The following is a 17,187-nucleotide window of genomic DNA, read 5'->3' on the forward strand; positions in this document are numbered from 1 at the left end:
ACTGAATTGCCAACATTTCTCTAAAGCAAGGGATCGACCCTTGTAGACCCTTTCACCGTACGCTGCCTCAAAGCCGGTCAAGATACGCAGGGGGGCCTCGGTCGCCACTGGTAAAATTGTCTTATGTGTTTGCGTTCAGTTAGCATCACGGTCCAACACTGTTGCTGAACAGGAACACTCAATTTCGAAACGTCTGCTAGAAACTAGACGGGCCTCCAAACCTGCGTTCAACCATTGCTCGGGTAGCTCCAAGGCTTACATTCATTGTTTCGGCCTCCAGGCGGATCTTGGCTGAAGCCATACGTGCCATTCGTCCCATAGCTGCTAGCAGCGCTCGACGCCGACATTGTCCGACTGATCATACCGCCATCCAGTGAAGACATTGCGTCTGACTCACGCCTCGATTGGCACCGAGAACCACTGTCAAAGTTGGACCCAGGCGAGACTTGGGACGACCCAAAGACCGAACCATTGCTTGAGCTATACCGTTGTACCAGAGAGGGTCTCGACGGCACTGGAATCGGGGACACGCCTGTAGCAACATTCCCTGAGGGATTGTCGCGGGAGTTGTGCCTCGCCAGTTGTGATTGAGGAATGCCCTGTCCCTGGGAAGCCCGTTTCCGATCCTGATGGATTCGACTCTCCGAGTACCCTGGTTTTCGTGAGTACCATTCAACTGAGAAGTAAAGGAATACTCACGCAATCGTCTCTTGTGTTCATCGCTTCTATACCACCTTGCTGTATCATCGCGCAGAGCTTTGATCATGTGCTGCAGCATAGGCTTGAGTGGTTGCGACGGCACATGACCCTGGCAATACTTACCCTCGGGGGTTCCGCAAATGACTGAATGACATATCGATCGCCTTTCTGTGGCAGAGTCAGCTCGCTACTCGAGGCTGTGCTGTGAACCGGCCTCAAGTTGTGTACATTATTCTCCATTACCTTGGCATCCCGGCCAAGGTAAAAGGGCAGATCGCACTCGACTACCTCTCGCGATATCCCTTCTGTCGGAATGGCAAAAGTGCTATATTGAGGCATTGTCGCTGAGATGAGGCAACAGCTGCCTTGTGGGGGAGCACAGGATCTTGATTCTAGGGGCCAAGCGGAAGGATTTCATGCAAGAAAGCTTTCAGACGGAGCGATCATCAGTGGCGAAAAGAAGAGATAAAGACCTGGCTCGCGGGGATCGATCGCTGTTGAAATATCGGGAGGGGGGAAGAGCTGGTGGGAGGTAGCTGGCTCGGGTTTGCAACTTGCCAATCGACAGCCATGGGGGAGCGTCGAGACCTCGACAGAGCTGGAGCGGGGTATTCGTCTGGTCCTTCAATTTGTCCCTCCAAACCGAAGAGCCTCAGGTCGACGACGTCCAACTCCAACCGGTGAGGGTCATGGCTCTTATTGTTGTGGTGATGCAGAGGCCACGTAGGCCGTGAATGCAAGCCATCAATCCTTATCCACCAATATCATGAGCCCGGACGAGCTCGCGGAGAGAGACAAGAGCTGCTCGTCCTTCGAGTTGGACAGCTCTGAACACGGGTAGAGTGGGCCACGAGCCTGTGGCTTGCAGGTCGCTTGCTGCAGGGCTCGTGGTTAGCCGAAACAGCAACTGGTCAAGAAGAGACGATCCCGGCTTGCGACGATTCTCGGAGCCAGAAGAGTCCCAAGTATTTGAAGAGATGAGCAGAGAGGTGACTTAGTGACGAGAACTGAAGAGACGAGGAAAATATAACCAACTATACAATCAAAGAGACAAGGACACCCTGGCAAAGTCAGCGGCGATCACGAAGGAGCCGCCAATGCATTCAAAAAGGGGATCGCAGGTTCGCCTAGACCAGACCGGACCAGACCAGAACAGCACCAACCTCCTTGGTGCTTGGGTGACGCGTTTACGAGCACGCAAATCATGGCCCCGGTGGCCCTCTGATGCAGCATGAATAAGCCGATGAAATCGAGATGTCTCCCCTCCGCAGAAGTATAGAATAGAGCCAAGTCAAGTGTGTCTGCGCAGTACAAATTGTTACAGAGAAGTCCAAATTCCAGCTTTGGGTACCCAAAATTTCTATGTCCAAAATTCACTTCTAACCATTCCGGGCTACCCATCCCAGGAACGCCCAGGGGACCGTGGATGTCCCTACGGCACAGTCAGTCGCCCTGGCTCAGAGTGTTCTGCTGCCCTGGAGGGAGAGAATCCAGTGGCAGATAAGAGATGGGAAATTGGTGGCTTGATTGTTGGAAACATAGAGGTTGGAGGTTGGAGGAAGGATGTCGTAGTAGTACGAGAGCCACTGATTGTGGAGGGTCAAGGCTCAAATCAAATCCAAAAAAAAAGTTTCCCCCCTGAAATAGACCAGCTCTATCACGAATGTGAAGGGGCTGCGGTGGCGAAGTTCCCGAATATAAGGGCTTTACCTGATATATTGCCTTGTTGCTGGGTGGATGTCTCCACGGCCAGCATCAAATGCGTTGTACGCACAACCAGCTCTGCGCGGAAACAGTTGGCGGTGGTGAAACCGGACCGAGAAGAAGGGGAAGCGAGAACTCACCTTGGATCTCGATCGTAAAGGTCATGGGCATGTCGTCCAGGTCGATGGCATGACGATTTCCATAAAGTATTTCATTGCGATCACGCACTGCGACCCGCAGACCAACGTTCTTTCTGTAGTCGGTCCACATGATGTTTTTGTCCGCTCCTATCGAAGGGCAGCTCGTGGTTGGTGTTGGATTCATCTTAAAACCGTCCAACTCTTGCTCTTGTTGCCACAGGTCTTGGGCGCGATCCTGGAGCCATTGTTTCCACACCCGCATGACGCCTTGGCCCGATCGCACAATATGAACATTGCTGAGAAAGACCCCTCTTCGGGGTCCAAGCCTCACAAGGCTAGCATAGGCGCAAAACTGGCCGAACAACTCGTCCGCATCGAGATTCAGGGTGTGCATGACTTTGGTGAAACCTCCATCGCCTCCATCGGCATAGATGGGCATTGTTCCACTTGTTGAAGACGACGCGGTATTCAACACGGCGCCCGCAACCCGTCGTGCGGGCATGGAACCCGACACCCCAGGCCGCTCGGGTCTGAACCGGCTGTAGAGTCCACCTAGTTTCGCGAGTCTTCCTTCTTCTCCGTCACAGTCTTCATAGAGGCTCCCCTTGCCTTCGTGTTTGGAACTGAGCCCATCGGTACCAAGGTATGTACAAAACAAATAAGGGTCGCTGTATCGCTTGCTTGGATGGTACGCTTCCAGGATCAACTTGTAATCCGGCAAAGCCGCGGCGAGGAGAAGTCGGAAATGTAGGATCCTGAGGATGAGGGAATGGAAGCGTCGCGAGACCACGACCAGCGGCAGGAGGTCTTGAGTCGAAAACCCCGAAAGGATGGACACCAGTATCTGTGAATTCAGCACGAGAAAGGCCCGCCCTTGGGCCGGCGTATCAAGCATACCTCATTGGGAAGATCATAGAGGCATCGAGGGTTACGAGCCATCATCTCACCAGACGGGCACGACTCCGCCCATTGACGTTGGCTTTACCAACAAAAGGGTATCGATCAAAGACCGGGTTGGCCGACTACATCCAGCAGACCACAAGCGACAAAGACAGAGAGATCACGGCAAAAGCGTCGATTCAATTCTTCATCAGAAGAGTAGAATTGCTCCTGGAAAATGTATAGTAATAATGTGGTCAGGAGATGTATGAATCGACCCCGAGATCGGAAACTCATTGATCGCGACAAGAACCAAGAATGACCGATACGCTTTTTGCCGGGGGTGGCCGATAAGCCCATTGACGTAATCAAGCTGCGCCCGCAACGAGGGGCTTTTCCGCAAACATTCTTTGCAGGAACTGTAACTAACAGCAATGAGATGCATGCCATGATGGTATTCCTAGCGGATTGCCTTGAGGCGGAGATATACCGGGTCTCCCATATTATGGCGATGTACTGGCCATGAGCGCCATGTTGCATTGGCCCACTGAATGAGGTCCACATTTTCCAGACATTGAGAAAGTTCGCAGGACAATCTTCATTGGCAATAAACCCCCCACTGCCACAACACGAGTGTCAGTGTCACAATGCCTGACAAGATCCTGGACGACATCTCGCACCGCCGATATAATCCCCTGCGTGGCAGCTGGATCCTGGTTTCTCCTCACCGCACCAAGAGACCGTGGCAAGGCCAGCAGGAGAGTCCCGGGGTCATTGACCTCCCGGTATACGACCCTAAATGCTACTTGTGCCCGGGGAACACGAGGGCTTCGGGAGATGTCAACCCTAAGTACGAGAACACGTTCGTATTTGTGAACGACTACAGTGCCGTCAAAGAGCTGCAAGAAGATTACAAGTCTCCAGACGAACCGGGGAGCCTGTCCAGCCTTCTGCTACAAGCCGAGCCAGTAAAGGGCAAATGCTATGTCTTGACCTTCAGTGCCGCGCACAATGTCACACTGGCGGACATGTCCCCCTATGAGATTCTTCCAATTGTGAAGACATGGACTGAAATCTATACGGCGCATATCTCCCCCAAGTCACCGCTGGTCGCGCAGGCCAAACCGACTCATTTACCACCATCTAACCCCCATGCAGACGTTGGACGACCCAGGGACCAGTATCGGTGGATGCAAATATTCGAGAACAAAGGCAGCGCCATGGGCTGCTCCAACCCTCATCCGCATGGCCAGATCTGGACGACCACATCTCTGCCTGAAGAAGCCGCGATTGAATTGGAACAACTGAGAAAATACAACCGGCAACAGGGCGGTGGGCACATGTTGGTTGACTACGCCCGTCTCGAACGAGAAAAGAACGAGCGAGTTGTCTTTCAGAATGAGACTTTCCTTGTCATCTGCCCGTGGTGGGCCACCTGGCCTTTTGAAACCATGATATTACCCGTCAAACACATTCGCTCTCTGATCGACTTGGGCGAGAAGGAACAGATGGACTTGGCCGAGGCTATAGCAGAGATCACTCGACGGTATGACAACCTCTTCGAGACGAGCTTTCCTTACAGCATGGGCATCCACCAAGCGCCGCTGGACGGCAACGAAGAGGAGATTGAGTGCTCTAGTCTTCACTTGCATTTCTATCCTCCGCTCCTGAGGAGCGCCTCAGTCAGAAAATTCCTCGTCGGGTATGAAATGCTGGGAGAGCCACAGAGAGATATTACACCGGAGCAAGCCACAGTCAGGCTGCAGAATTGCGGAGGAGAATTGTACAGGAAGAAACTCGGCGGAAACGAAGGAGAAGTGGTTGAGAACCCGCCAACGTCCGACAAGCCCACGACTGAACCCAGCTCATAATACCAAATGGTGATATCTTGAAGAATCCCTTTATCTGACGTAGAAGCCATATTGAACTGTGCTCCAAACCAAACCAATCAGCGCAACAGTGACTGGAGCAAGCCACGGCCCTGATGGCGAAGTGGTCTTATACACAAATGCCTCCAGGCTGAAGTGCGCAAGCCCAATGACATTGGTCAACATCTGCATCTGAAACCACGACGCCTCGTTGATGTGATAGGCCGCAAACACTCTGACGATCCCAACTGCAAGTGTCCACGTCCCAAATGTCCTCGAGGAGAGAGGCGTAGCTGGGGAGCTCCCTTCTGGGGAGGATTTGCCCTTGGTTTGAGTTGCTGAAGCTTGACCTGGGTAGAGACGTCGCGTGTAGGAGAGGGTATTGTAGCATTGAATGGCGTTTCCAATCGCAGTTACGCCCACCTGGAGTTTGAGGTTAGTGGAGAGCAATGTAAGTTTTGCTGGCGCAGTTCAACGCACAAACAAAATGTAGAGGGGGAGGTATCCCTCTGCTTGAGGAAGCAGGGACGCCATCTTGGAGACAGAACGCTGCACTGGATGGACACTCGAAATCACGGAGTGCTCCAAGAAAGTATAGAGTCTTGAAGGTGAATGGAAGTGTGAGGCGCTGGAGTCTGAAGTTCCTCAACCTTTTTGTTGATGCAGATGAAGACGACCCCGTTTCCGGTTTGGGTTGAAGCCGCGCAGACCCTTAGCGATCCTTGTTGGCACGCCCGGGTAAAATAATTCCAACTGGTCCTGTCCGCATGCTCCGTACAATGATTTTGGACAGTCTCATTATCTGTCCAAACCGTCTGTCACTACCGGTCTAATCGTCTGCTTTGATTCCAAGCATGGCAACGACAATCGATCTAGGGCCCCTCGGCCAGCAGAGTCTCCCCTCAACTCTGCTCATTGGCATTGGGGTCCTCACGCTCGCCTCGGTCGCCTTCACCGCGACACGCGTGTTTCTGAGTACTTTCATTCTGCCAGGAAAATCTGTAAGACTGCAAGAGAGTGTACAGGACCTGTGGCTAACATCTGTCGCTCAAAAGCTATCCTCGTTCGGCGGGAAAGGCTCATGGGCAGTCGTAACCGGCGCATCCGATGGCATTGGAAAGGAATACGCCCTACAGCTGGCAAAGAGAGGCTTCAGTCTCGTCCTTGTCTCCCGAACTGCGTCGAAACTCGAGTCCCTCTCGGCCCAGATAAAGACCTCTTCTCCAGACGTCTCGGTGGAAACTCTCGCCATGGATTTCTCGCAAAATTTGGACAAAGACTATGCGTCGTTGGCGTCGCTGCTACAAGGCAAACGCGTTGCCATCCTGATCAATAACGTGGGCCAGAGTCACAGTATTCCTGTGACTTTTGCGGAAACGCCCTTGCCCGAAATGACAAACATCATCAATATCAACTGCCTGGGCACACTGCGGGCTACCCAGACGGTACTCCCGAGCATGCTACCACAAAAGAAAGGGCTGATCTTGACAATGGGATCCTTCGGCGGCTTGACGCCCACACCACTTTTGGCAACATACTCTGGTTCAAAAGCATTCCTTCAACAATGGTCCAACGCGCTGGCCTCCGAGCTGGCTCCAAGTGGTATTGACGTATTCTTTGTCCATTCGTACTTGGTCACTTCGTCAATGTCCAAGATCCGCCGAGCGAACTGGCAGGTCCCTACAGAAAAGGCGTTTGTCAGATCTACATTGGCCAAGATTGGTCGGAGAGGTGGGAGCATAGGCTACCCGTACAGTGGAACTCCGTACTGGAGCCACGCCCTGGTTGCAGCGCTGATCACGGGCGTGCTTGGTCCGATGAGCAGCATTTTACTTGGAATCAACAGGAAGATGCATGTGGATATTCGGAGAAGAGCTTTGAAGAAGGCAGAGCGAGAGGCACAGAAGGGCAAGAAGGCCGCATGATGCACGGGGTTGTTGTTAATGTCGCAGGCGTCCCTTGATCTGGCAACTTCGCCAAAATCAGTGTGTGCAAGACTTTTGGGGGAGTCGTGTTGTCTGGGAAATGGCTCACATCAAAGTGTAGAGGGCTCGTTAAAAAAATACTCGAGCTACAAATACTACTTGACAACATTACCTGTGCTTTCAGCCTCGTGTGGGGCAGCCCTGCACTCTGTAAATGCTTTAGTATCCAGGGGCACTGCGGGCAAACACGCAAACTTCCCGCCCGTGCCACATGCTGTGAACGTTGTAACCCCCGCGGTGCAACCTTCAATAACTTTCCCTGCCCGACCCTTCACCCGTAAAACCCTCTGTTTGTCGTGGACCTCTAACACAGCAAATTTGTTTGTGTCCGAGCACATGGCCATGCTGCGCTCAGTCTCGCTGGCAAGGAAACTGACGCTCGACCATGACCCGCGTTGATCTGTCCCTGCGGCAAGCCATTCTACTCAATGATCTCGCCTTAGTGCAGCGAATCCTGAAGCACAATCTCTCATACCTCCAAAATCCGGATTTTGAAGACAAGAGCAACACGTCATTGCATCTTGCTGCGAAATATGGACTGGAAGAGATTGCGGTGAGTGCACGTTGCGGCAGGAGCCACCTTTTCTGACCGCTGAACCGCAACACAGGCGTTTCTGATATCTCTCGGTCATGATGGCACTCGCCCGGTTGAAGATTGGATCTACAGTGCCCAGCACAACAATCGGGGCATCTCCGTCAACACAGACGGCCAAACACCTCTGCACCTAGCTGCGGCCAATTCTCAAGCCGGAGTTGCTGAACTCCTGTGCAGGCAGTTCCCACAGACTGTCAATCGCAGAGACCGCAAGGGCCAAACACCTCTCCATCTCGCAGCATCCTCCCAGATTATCCCTAAGCCGAATCTCAGCACCTTTGCGACCAACGGCCCGTCAAGACCGACCCCGGAGGACAACAGAACGATAGAGATCCTCCTTGTACACGGTGCGAATGTGAACGCGAAGGACGACCAGGGAAATACATGTCTTCACAACGCAAGTGCATGGGGGAATCTCAAGGCCATTCGCGCTTTGATCCAAGCGGGCGCAGACCCGTTAAGTAAGAATAAGGCTGGTTGGACTCCCGAGTACTACAGTATCACAGTGCAGGCAGAGGTCTACTACCGGAATTTGGTTGCAGAATGGGAGAAGAGGAAAGCAGAGGACGAGATGCGGGCCAGCGAGAGAAGAGGGAAAGGGGGCGGATCTGTCAGGCTGGTACCACAAGACAATGAAAGCGACGACGAAGGAGACAACTCGTCAATCACGGGGAGAAGCGTTGAGAGAAGTACAACAAGGAGTCCTCTACCTGGGTTTGTCGCTGGTGCTGGAGCCGGATCTGACGTTGGCAACTCAGTGGGACAGAGTGATGCAGGCTTGGGCATCAGCGTAGGCTACGTGGACGCTTGGAAATGAAGCTACTCGGTATGCAACAGATACGCTCAACACAATGAAGAGTGTTGGAGAAGGAAACTGGTGGCCGCACCCGTCTGTAGTGGGGGCACTTGGTGGACTTTGTGGCTGACGCTGTGCTTGTGATTCCTGGGGATCTCCGCCTCATCATGGTCATCGATAACGAGGACCCGCTTCGGGTGATGCGGTTCAGAGTCAACCCTCAACTTGACCTGCCTTGCCTGCGTTCTTTGCTCCGCCAACACCATCACCGTATCTATAGTACCAGCCTTTCCTTTCCCTTGCCTCCGACGCTCGCTTTCGGTGCCTCTCTTCTGCCTGTTTCCTTTCGTCTCCCACGAGCCTATATCTGAACTCCTCTTTCGGTCTCTCATTGTGTTCCTTTGGCTTGTGAACCGGCCGTTTCAGACTTAAGGGGTCGACGTGAACCGCGTTTCCGTATCTCCCTCCTTCTCTCCCCACTGTCTGAGCCACCTGTCTGCATTTCCACAGTCCTGGCGAAGTCCTCAATCTACGTCGATTGCAATCTATGGCTAGTCCAGCGCACTGCTTCTATTGCTTCGAAGTGCTGTCCGCCAGCTTTGAACGTCGAGATCCTCCAACTTTACCGAAGGTGCTCGAGCTATATGAGAATTACATAAAGGACAATCAGTCCAGTGGGACATTGACGGAAGAGGAAGAGTTGGGAAATGGCAAGAATCCTGTGAAGGTGACGGACTCTGAAGAAGATCAGGTCGGCAACGAGGAGGATGATGAAGATATAGAAGAAGACGACCGGGAGGAGGACGACGCTGGGGAAGAAGAGATCCAACGCTTTGATCGCCGACACAATAGCAACAAGGCCGGGCCTCAACTCCCCAGCATCTCTCGATTGCAGGCCTCAAGCTCGTCGTCGCGGTCTTCTTCAACGTCCTCCCCTTCTCTGTTCTCTGCCAGCTCTTCCAATTCCCAGCTTACCACTCCTTCCAGTACGACTTCTTCGAGCTCTCATTCTCGCCCTTCGTACGCATCACAACTCTCGGCTACCGAATCGTATCCACTCTTTGTCACCTGGAACACAGTAGGCCGCTCCGGCAACAAAGCTCTCAGAGGATGTATAGGAACCTTTGAGGCCCTCCCACTCGCATCGGGCCTCAGCACCTACGCGCTGACATCGGCTTTTGATGACACGCGATTCTCGCCCATCCCGGCCGCATTGCTTCCCTCACTCTCTTGCTCTCTGACATTACTCGCAGACTTCGAGCCCTGTCGGGATGCCATGGACTGGACTCTAGGCCTCCACGGCTTACGCATTAGCTTCAACTACCGAAATAGGCGGCACGGCGCAACATATCTACCAGATGTGGCGGTCGAGCAAGGGTGGACGAAAGAGGAGACGGTAGAGAGTCTGATGAAGAAGGCAGGGTGGGATGGAGGATCCGCGGGTCACGGTGTTGCGAGGAGACTTTTGCGAGGGTCGATTAGAGGGACCGCAAGCGACCAGCAACAATCTCGGCCGCCACACCCTTGGGAGGAAGTCCAAGACTTCAAGGCGATCAGGTATACTGGGCTGAAAGCGAGTGCATCGTATTCCGAGTGGCAGGTCTGGCGCAAATGGGCAGAGAAGAATGATTTCAAGTGAGGAAATCCATCTTATCCCAAACCACGTCGTCGGTCTCTGGGGGGTGATATTGATCTTGAGAGACAGCCGTGCGCATCTGGGGATGTTGTTGCGGTTCATCACGGAATGAATCCTAGGAGATTAGGCTGAGGGAGTGCAGGACATGTTCTGGGACGCATGTTTCCAGCCTTGTAGGGCCAAGATAGACGACCCTCCCCTGGCCTGCGTCCTCAACTCTTCTTGACGGAATACCCTCCTTCAACAGGTGCTGTATACATGAGGCGATGAGAGGCCCGAGCCTTGGCTCGGACTCTACGAATTGTAAGATTTGTTGGAAGGCCCATGATGGGCTTTGGACAAATGACCTGACACTCCGCGCCGGTTGACCTAGGTAAAGTGACCTGAATTCGGATCACTAATCTATCCGAAATCCTCATTGCATACCCGGAAATCAAAGCTTCTGTCCTGAGGCATATATACCTGTAGACAAGTGTGTTAGATGCAGTCAGGCTCACCCTTTTAGGAGAAAATCGGAGTAGGCCTAGGGAGATCTCGCGTCAATCGAGGTATGCCGCGTGATCTGTCTCCTTGACGTATTCGGATCGACCGAAGCTGACAGATTCTCCTGGTCACTCACAATGAGGCTTTGGAGGAGTTAAGAAGTCGATCATAGCTGTTGAGTGACAAGGTGGTGGGTGGGTGACATGTGGTCGCAGCTTACATAATGCGCGACCCTGGCAAATCCCATAAACTCAAAAAAAGTCAATCGCGCTGCATCCCGAACTTCTCCATTGGTTTCCCTCGACCTGAGAAGCTCCCCATCACACTCGCCGCTCTTTTCTTGTACAATTTCCTTTGGCTGTCCCTGGATTCTTCAGCTTCATGGACGTCTCTTACTAGCTTTAATTAATGCCATTCGCAGCCATGGGGGGACGCGGGCGTATTTCTCCGAAGTCGACAATCGTTTGGCAGCCAGTGGCCACGACCCCCATCACAGCTTCTTCACGATTGAACTCACATCCGTCAGTGTGCCCGTGGTGTCGGACGAGATCACAGTATCCAAAGTCAGCTTCGCCAATTGCCCAGTCGCAAACGAGACGTCACTTCTCGAGCTCCACGCCTCGACCATCATGGGCCGCAGCAGTTCAAAAGATCCAAAGCACGGTCGCCGAGGTCCTCCCCTCCTCCGCCAGACAACCGACCGGCAATATCACGATTGATCCCCTCAAGATTGTCGCGAAAGAGCTGAAATTCCTCAACAAGAACATCCGCCAGTTGCTTGGTTCGGGACACCCGATACTAGACACGGTTGCCAAATACTATACGCAGAGCGAAGGGAAGCATGTCAGGCCGCTACTGGTGCTGCTGATGTCGAGGGCGACTGCTTTTGCTGCGAAGCAGCCGCGGCCAAGATATGATGTGCAGCATACTTTATCCAGAAGTGCTATTGACACACCGATTACAAGTCCGTCTGTGCTGCTGGACAAGAATCCGGACAAAGACCTCCTGAACTATTCCTCTGCCGTGTCACCATTGACGAATGCCTCGAACGAAACGGAATATGCCTTTCCTAACGATACATCCATTCTGCCTTCGCAGCGACGACTGGCGGAGATTACGGAACTCATCCATACAGCTTCCCTTCTCCACGATGATGTGATAGACCACTCCACCACACGCCGCTCAGCACCTTCCGCAAACACCACCTTCGGGAACAAGATGGCTGTGTTGGCAGGGGATTTCATGCTCGGGCGCGCATCCGTGGCTCTCGCTCGGTTACGTGACCCCGAAGTGACAGAGCTGCTTGCAACAGTCATTGCGAATCTTGTGGAAGGCGAATTCATGCAACTGAAGAACACTGCGAGTGATGAGAAGAATCCCAGCTGGAGCGAGCAGACCATTTCATACTATTTACAGAAAACATACCTGAAATCCGCGAGTCTGATCAGCAAAAGCTGTCGTGCGGCCGCGTTGCTCGGACAGTGCGCCCCCAATGTGGTCGAAGCTGCATATCAATATGGGAAGAATCTGGGCCTGGCGTTTCAGCTTGTAGACGACATGTTGGATTATACCATATCTGGGACCGAATTGGGGAAACCGGCCGGTGCAGACTTGGAGCTAGGATTGGCGACCGCACCGTTGCTGTTCGCATGGAGGAACAGGCCCGAGTTAGGGATATTGGTGGGCAGGAAGTTTTCAAAGGAGGGTGATGTCCAGAAGGTGAATTCCAGTTGCATTCTTCATGTCATTGCAATCTGAAGCTGACTATAATTGACAGGCTAGGGACATCGTATCGCAGAGTGACGGTCTCGAGCAGACTCGCGCACTGGCTCAGGAATATGCAGACAAGGCTGTCTCCTCAATCAGCGCATTTCCACCCGGCGAGGCCAAGGACGGCCTAGAAGAGATGTGTATAAAGGTTATGAAGCGTCGAAAGTGAGCAATCGACATGTTTCAATTAGCTCAACTTCTACTGTACCATACATCTATTCAGATGATTCTAAAAATGAAGAAGGTTTACTCAACTTTGAAAGGTCTCAAGACTTCATCACCGGTTCCTCGCAGCAGAGGGGTCAATGACATCCGGCAGTTGTGGACTTGTGATTTGCTAACAGACGAACAAGAACGACAATATCAGTCCATGTCGTGTGTAGGTGCCCAGGTGTCTATACTCCGATTCGTCCAGACGCCCCTGAACAGACACAGTCGAATGTGCCTTGCCCAGCATAGCCGCACCTGCGCCTACAACATTTCTTCAGCATTTATTCTCTATCTTCTGCCCTCACTTTGACTGCATTTCCATGTTTCTGCACCCACACACACACACCCACACACATTCGTCTGATCTTGCTGCTGTCGAAATCCTACAGTGATCTTCGGCACCATGGATCCTGCTTCGGCGTCTGTTGCGTTTATCGGCTTCGCTGCCAGCCTCACAACACTTGCTGGCCTGGTGGTCGATTCCGTCCAGACCCTATCCGAGCTTCGTCGCCGACTGATTCATGCCCCTGAAGAGCTCGAGCGGCTCTTGTCCGTGCTTCGGCAGCACAAGTCGATTCTGCTTGAACTTCGAGATCGCATCAGGGTGTTTACGCCGGAGGAGCTTCCCGCTGAGCTACGCCAATTTTGGGAGGAAAACAATACACAGATGGCCGCAGACTATGCACGGTTGAAAGAGCATGCGGAAAAGATACGGACCACGTTCCAAGAGACGACGATTACAAAGAAATCTGTACGAGCTTGAATCCAACAGATCTTACATTTGCCGGAGATCCAGGAGCTGCAAACACGTCTACAAGGAAACATAAGCAGGTTCGATGTGGTGCTCTCTATGGTAGCTGAGTATGTCTCTTGGAAGGACACCCTGCGAAATCACACTGATTCCAAACTTTGAACAGGCGGCGACTCCGAAACCAAAGCCAGGCGCTTGACAGCATCTCACACAATGTCATATCTAACTATGCGACGCACCACCAGGACCTCCAAGACATTCGCTTATCCACATCTAGGACCGAAAGCTATCTCTTGCAGCAAGCGGTACAGCTCAGTGGAATACAAAGCCGGCTACACCTTATCTCTACTCGGATGAAGCAAGTCCCGGCTCGTAACAACCACCCATTTCAAGGAATTAACCTAAACCACAGTAGCAATCAGGCTCGAAGACTTTGGCGTGGACTTCCCCGATCGGCCAGAATCCTATTAGCCGCAACAGAAATGAGTCTCGTCCGTCAGTACTGGTTTGGATCTTTGATGGTCGACGTGACTTGCGACTCAATCCCGCAAGAGCCCTTGACGTGGACGAGGGACGAATCGCAAGACCACACATACGTCGCGTTCACCTATATTCCGCCGAGGTGGTTATCAGATATGTGTATCACCGTCTCAATGACGCCTGCGGCACCTCTACGGTTTCAGAGGTCTCACCTTAATTTGGACCTTAGAATTGTCGATTGCCTGTCATCCTGCGATGTGCAGGGTCTCCAGAAAATGTTCGCGCAGGGGCTGGCCCATCCCTTCGACCTTATACCACCTCGCCAAGTGGACGCCGGAGATTTCTCATATTTTCAGCAGCCAAGTTCGGTACTAGAGGTAAGTGTCGTTGACGGGGTCTAGAACCGCGATCTTGACTCCAGGCAGATATTTCTCCATTGGAGCAACAACAAAATCACTGGAACATATCATAGAGACTGCTCATGGTCTAGATTGTGTCTCTTGATGCTTGATCAGATGGCTTCTACCAACCAGGACAGTGACGAGGCTGAACAGTAGGTTGACGATTAGGCACCTCGGGTTGACGCTAACACTATCAAGAATGCTTGCAGTCCTTATGGAAAACCAGGCGTACGAGAAGAGAGATGCCATCGACTCAGTCATAGACCGGGGAGTCGACCTTTCAGATATCTTGAATGCAACGCCATACCAACGACACTCGATTCTTCTGATCCTCTACGCTACCGGCCCAAGAGCCTTTGCCCACGACTTTGTACGCCGGCAGGTTGGTCTGCTAGAATACTATGACATGACCCCGGCAAACTCCTGGCTTCTTCGAACCATTGCCCGGTCGGAACCTGGGTTTCGATCTAAGTTGGTCTGCGAACAACAAGAACTATGCGGTCAACCTAATGGCAATAATTGCAAGAAAACTGGACCAGACATCTGTCTACAGACGCAGTTGAAAGATATGCGCGAGGCTGATGCCGAAGAGAGAGACCTCTATTTATCAACTCTGTGTGCGGGAGGACCTGCCGCAGAACTTGACGCCCTCCTATGGTATCCAGGCGAGCTCCCTGAACTTAACCCCAAGCACGAGGGTGGCAGGTTCCTTCGGCGGTATCTTGAGATATCTGCCGCCTTCGGCAACAGCCCTGTCTTCAGACGTTTGATTCATGCCGGTGCTGACACTACCAGCCGTCAATACCACCTATGGAATGTAATAACAGGGAATTGCAACGTGACTTGCTATTTCAACACCTTCGGTGACCAGATCAAATTACGATCTGACATGGCGGAGATGCTCTTACCAGATGCTTCGCCGTCGCTTGCTTCGTGTTTGACGCCTTTAATGCCCTACCTGATGGTCCCAGCTACCTCACGAGCCAGTTACTCGCAATCGCACTACCTGACTAGCATCCCGAGGATACCTACAGCGCGGATGCCCGGTGGATTAGCAATGAGATACACACCCTACTACATCATCGGATTGTATGGCCCTTTTCCAGCCGAAGATAATATTCCAAGACTTTTGGTGGCAGAGGGGTTTTCAAGGAGAGCAGTATCAGCGACTCTCTTAGGTGCAGCTGTTCTTCACGGAGACCAAACTATCCTCGCAACAGTATTAAGTGAGAATAGTGAGTTGGAGTGGGAGGACATCAATGGTTTGACTCCACTAATGATGGCCATTATCTTGCGATCCTTTGAATCTGCAAGGAAATTGCTGCTGCACGGCGCTGATGCAGAACGTATCAACTCCCATGGATTCTCAGCCAGACAGTTGATCTTCAAGTTGAGAGATCTGTGTGAGGAAGATGAGGAAGTAAGTCCAATCTACCGAAGATGAAGGGACACTCGGCTAAGAATACAGGAATATATGCAATCTCTACGTGAGGAACTTTGTGAGGATGTGAGCTTTTTCATCGACACTGTCTTCCCCTCAAAGAGAGATTACAGAGGCACATTCGAGGAGTTCAATGATGCAATTGATTTGCTGGGGTTCGACGACAAGGACGAGCAAACACAAGTCGATGCGACTACCCAGGTCATTCCAAAAAGACTAGGCAAGCTTTACCTTCTTTCCGACCATACTCATGTACTAATTTGTGCTCAGAAGCTATGAACATAGCATCGGACTTTCCACATATGACGATACGTGTTCTGGTCATCTTTGGGTACCTTGCTTGCATTCTCGCCCATATGAGCTACGACACCTGGGACTCTCTCGACTGGATCTTGCAGTTGCCTCCCTCGATGCTGAGACTAGCGGGCTTGTCGCTTCTGGCGGTGCTTTGCGTTTGGCTGTGGACAAAGATGGTCAGATATTGGTGTTCGTTGACGCCCATCGTTGCCATTGCTGTGGGTATGGTGATGTTTATCTGCACGAAATATCGCTCGAGCTTTGGATTCTGTCTTCTCAGCAGCAAATCCTAGATGATCGAGGGTCACAGTAGCTCTCGAAAAGGCCTCGAATGCTTCCCGTCCTGCGGGCGTCACTGAGGTGTTCATGGTCCTGGACTCGTCCATCTCAAATCATGCCAGCGCTCGGGTTTGTTGCGTTAGGTTGTGGCTCAACAAACACGTACCGGCGTGCCTCAGCTTCTCCTACCCGAACTGGAGGCCTTCTCAGAACCTATCGACCCTCGTCCTAGTGGTCGCTTCATTGCCCCAGCATGATCAGCTCTTGTGTTAACTTTCCTAGTACACGCGCTGTGGGCCTGAGCTGCAAAGCTGCCATACCCCATGTCCATGTTAATAGCTGCTTGACTTCCCTTTGCACGCGCCATGGAGCCGAGACCCGCGACGATCGAAGATCCTCCAAGGTTCGCCGCCCGGACCGCGGAGGCGTGGCGAGGCGAAGATGATGTCTTTGAAGTAAGGCCACCCACCGCGAAAGCACCCGGTTGAAGCCACTTATTGACTGGTGGCAGCAGTGATCGCTCCAGTCACTACTGTCCCGCGGGGTAGTTTAGCCTGCAACTAAAGAGCCTTACAGATGCATGTATCTCGTATATCTCGCTTACAATTGGGTAACCGACAGGGCTACCCGCGGGCCCTCGTTCAGTGACATGGTTTGCGGTAAAGGGACTAACACTAGCTCGACACAAATACAAGGACTTGTAAAGCCGTACGCTGCCAAAGACGAAAATCCTTCAATGGCCAGTTATATATCGTTGAGGTTTCTTGTGCTGC

The 17,187-nt window shown here is 52.4% G+C and overlaps 10 protein-coding genes across 10 annotated transcripts; 7 read left to right on the top strand and 3 right to left on the bottom strand.

The window, feature by feature from the left end:
* Positions 1 to 227: 227 nt before the first annotated feature.
* Positions 228 to 1,038, bottom strand: AYO21_06273 (hypothetical protein; the record flags this gene model as incomplete). The annotated part of the gene is made up of 4 exons (XM_022656234.1): positions 228 to 652; positions 700 to 769; positions 823 to 867; positions 943 to 1,038. 4 exons carry the CDS (start codon positions 1,036 to 1,038, stop codon positions 228 to 230), a joined length of 636 nt encoding a protein of 211 aa, XP_022511397.1.
* A 1,318-nt stretch (positions 1,039 to 2,356) lies between these two features.
* On the bottom strand, positions 2,357 to 3,482 carry AYO21_06274 (hypothetical protein; the record flags this gene model as incomplete). The annotated part of the gene is made up of 3 exons (XM_022656235.1): positions 2,357 to 2,481; positions 2,544 to 3,387; positions 3,441 to 3,482. 3 exons carry the CDS (start codon positions 3,480 to 3,482, stop codon positions 2,357 to 2,359), a joined length of 1,011 nt encoding a protein of 336 aa, XP_022511398.1.
* Positions 3,483 to 4,069: 587 nt separating this feature from the next.
* On the top strand, positions 4,070 to 5,293 carry AYO21_06275 (galactose-1-phosphate uridylyltransferase; the record flags this gene model as incomplete). Its single annotated transcript, XM_022656236.1, has 1 exon — positions 4,070 to 5,293. One exon carries the CDS (start codon positions 4,070 to 4,072, stop codon positions 5,291 to 5,293), a length of 1,224 nt encoding a protein of 407 aa, XP_022511399.1.
* Positions 5,294 to 5,323: 30 nt separating this feature from the next.
* AYO21_06276 (hypothetical protein) lies at positions 5,324 to 5,824 on the bottom strand (the record flags this gene model as incomplete). The annotated part of the gene is made up of 2 exons (XM_022656237.1): positions 5,324 to 5,713; positions 5,771 to 5,824. The coding sequence occupies 2 exons, from the start codon at positions 5,822 to 5,824 to the stop codon at positions 5,324 to 5,326; spliced, it is 444 nt and encodes a 147-aa protein (XP_022511400.1).
* A 320-nt stretch (positions 5,825 to 6,144) lies between these two features.
* On the top strand, positions 6,145 to 7,215 carry AYO21_06277 (hypothetical protein; the record flags this gene model as incomplete). The annotated part of the gene is made up of 1 exon (XM_022656238.1): positions 6,145 to 7,215. The coding sequence occupies one exon, from the start codon at positions 6,145 to 6,147 to the stop codon at positions 7,213 to 7,215; it is 1,071 nt and encodes a 356-aa protein (XP_022511401.1).
* Positions 7,216 to 7,660: 445 nt separating this feature from the next.
* Positions 7,661 to 8,687, top strand: AYO21_06278 (hypothetical protein; the record flags this gene model as incomplete). Its single annotated transcript, XM_022656239.1, has 2 exons — positions 7,661 to 7,828; positions 7,884 to 8,687. The coding sequence occupies 2 exons, from the start codon at positions 7,661 to 7,663 to the stop codon at positions 8,685 to 8,687; spliced, it is 972 nt and encodes a 323-aa protein (XP_022511402.1).
* A 526-nt stretch (positions 8,688 to 9,213) lies between these two features.
* AYO21_06279 (hypothetical protein) lies at positions 9,214 to 10,305 on the top strand (the record flags this gene model as incomplete). The annotated part of the gene is made up of 1 exon (XM_022656240.1): positions 9,214 to 10,305. One exon carries the CDS (start codon positions 9,214 to 9,216, stop codon positions 10,303 to 10,305), a length of 1,092 nt encoding a protein of 363 aa, XP_022511403.1.
* Positions 10,306 to 11,208: 903 nt separating this feature from the next.
* On the top strand, positions 11,209 to 12,724 carry AYO21_06280 (hypothetical protein; the record flags this gene model as incomplete). The annotated part of the gene is made up of 2 exons (XM_022656241.1): positions 11,209 to 12,504; positions 12,563 to 12,724. 2 exons carry the CDS (start codon positions 11,209 to 11,211, stop codon positions 12,722 to 12,724), a joined length of 1,458 nt encoding a protein of 485 aa, XP_022511404.1.
* Positions 12,725 to 13,168: 444 nt separating this feature from the next.
* Positions 13,169 to 13,528, top strand: AYO21_06281 (Pyrroline-5-carboxylate; the record flags this gene model as incomplete). Its single annotated transcript, XM_022656242.1, has 1 exon — positions 13,169 to 13,528. The coding sequence occupies one exon, from the start codon at positions 13,169 to 13,171 to the stop codon at positions 13,526 to 13,528; it is 360 nt and encodes a 119-aa protein (XP_022511405.1).
* A 470-nt stretch (positions 13,529 to 13,998) lies between these two features.
* AYO21_06282 (hypothetical protein) lies at positions 13,999 to 16,117 on the top strand (the record flags this gene model as incomplete). Its single annotated transcript, XM_022656243.1, has 4 exons — positions 13,999 to 14,373; positions 14,512 to 14,549; positions 14,596 to 15,817; positions 15,866 to 16,117. 4 exons carry the CDS (start codon positions 13,999 to 14,001, stop codon positions 16,115 to 16,117), a joined length of 1,887 nt encoding a protein of 628 aa, XP_022511406.1.
* Positions 16,118 to 17,187: the final 1,070 nt, after the last annotated feature.

This window comes from Fonsecaea monophora (genome assembly GCF_001642475.1).
Source record: "Fonsecaea monophora strain CBS 269.37 chromosome Unknown Scaff43, whole genome shotgun sequence".
Lineage (NCBI taxonomy): Eukaryota > Fungi > Ascomycota > Eurotiomycetes > Chaetothyriales > Herpotrichiellaceae > Fonsecaea > Fonsecaea monophora.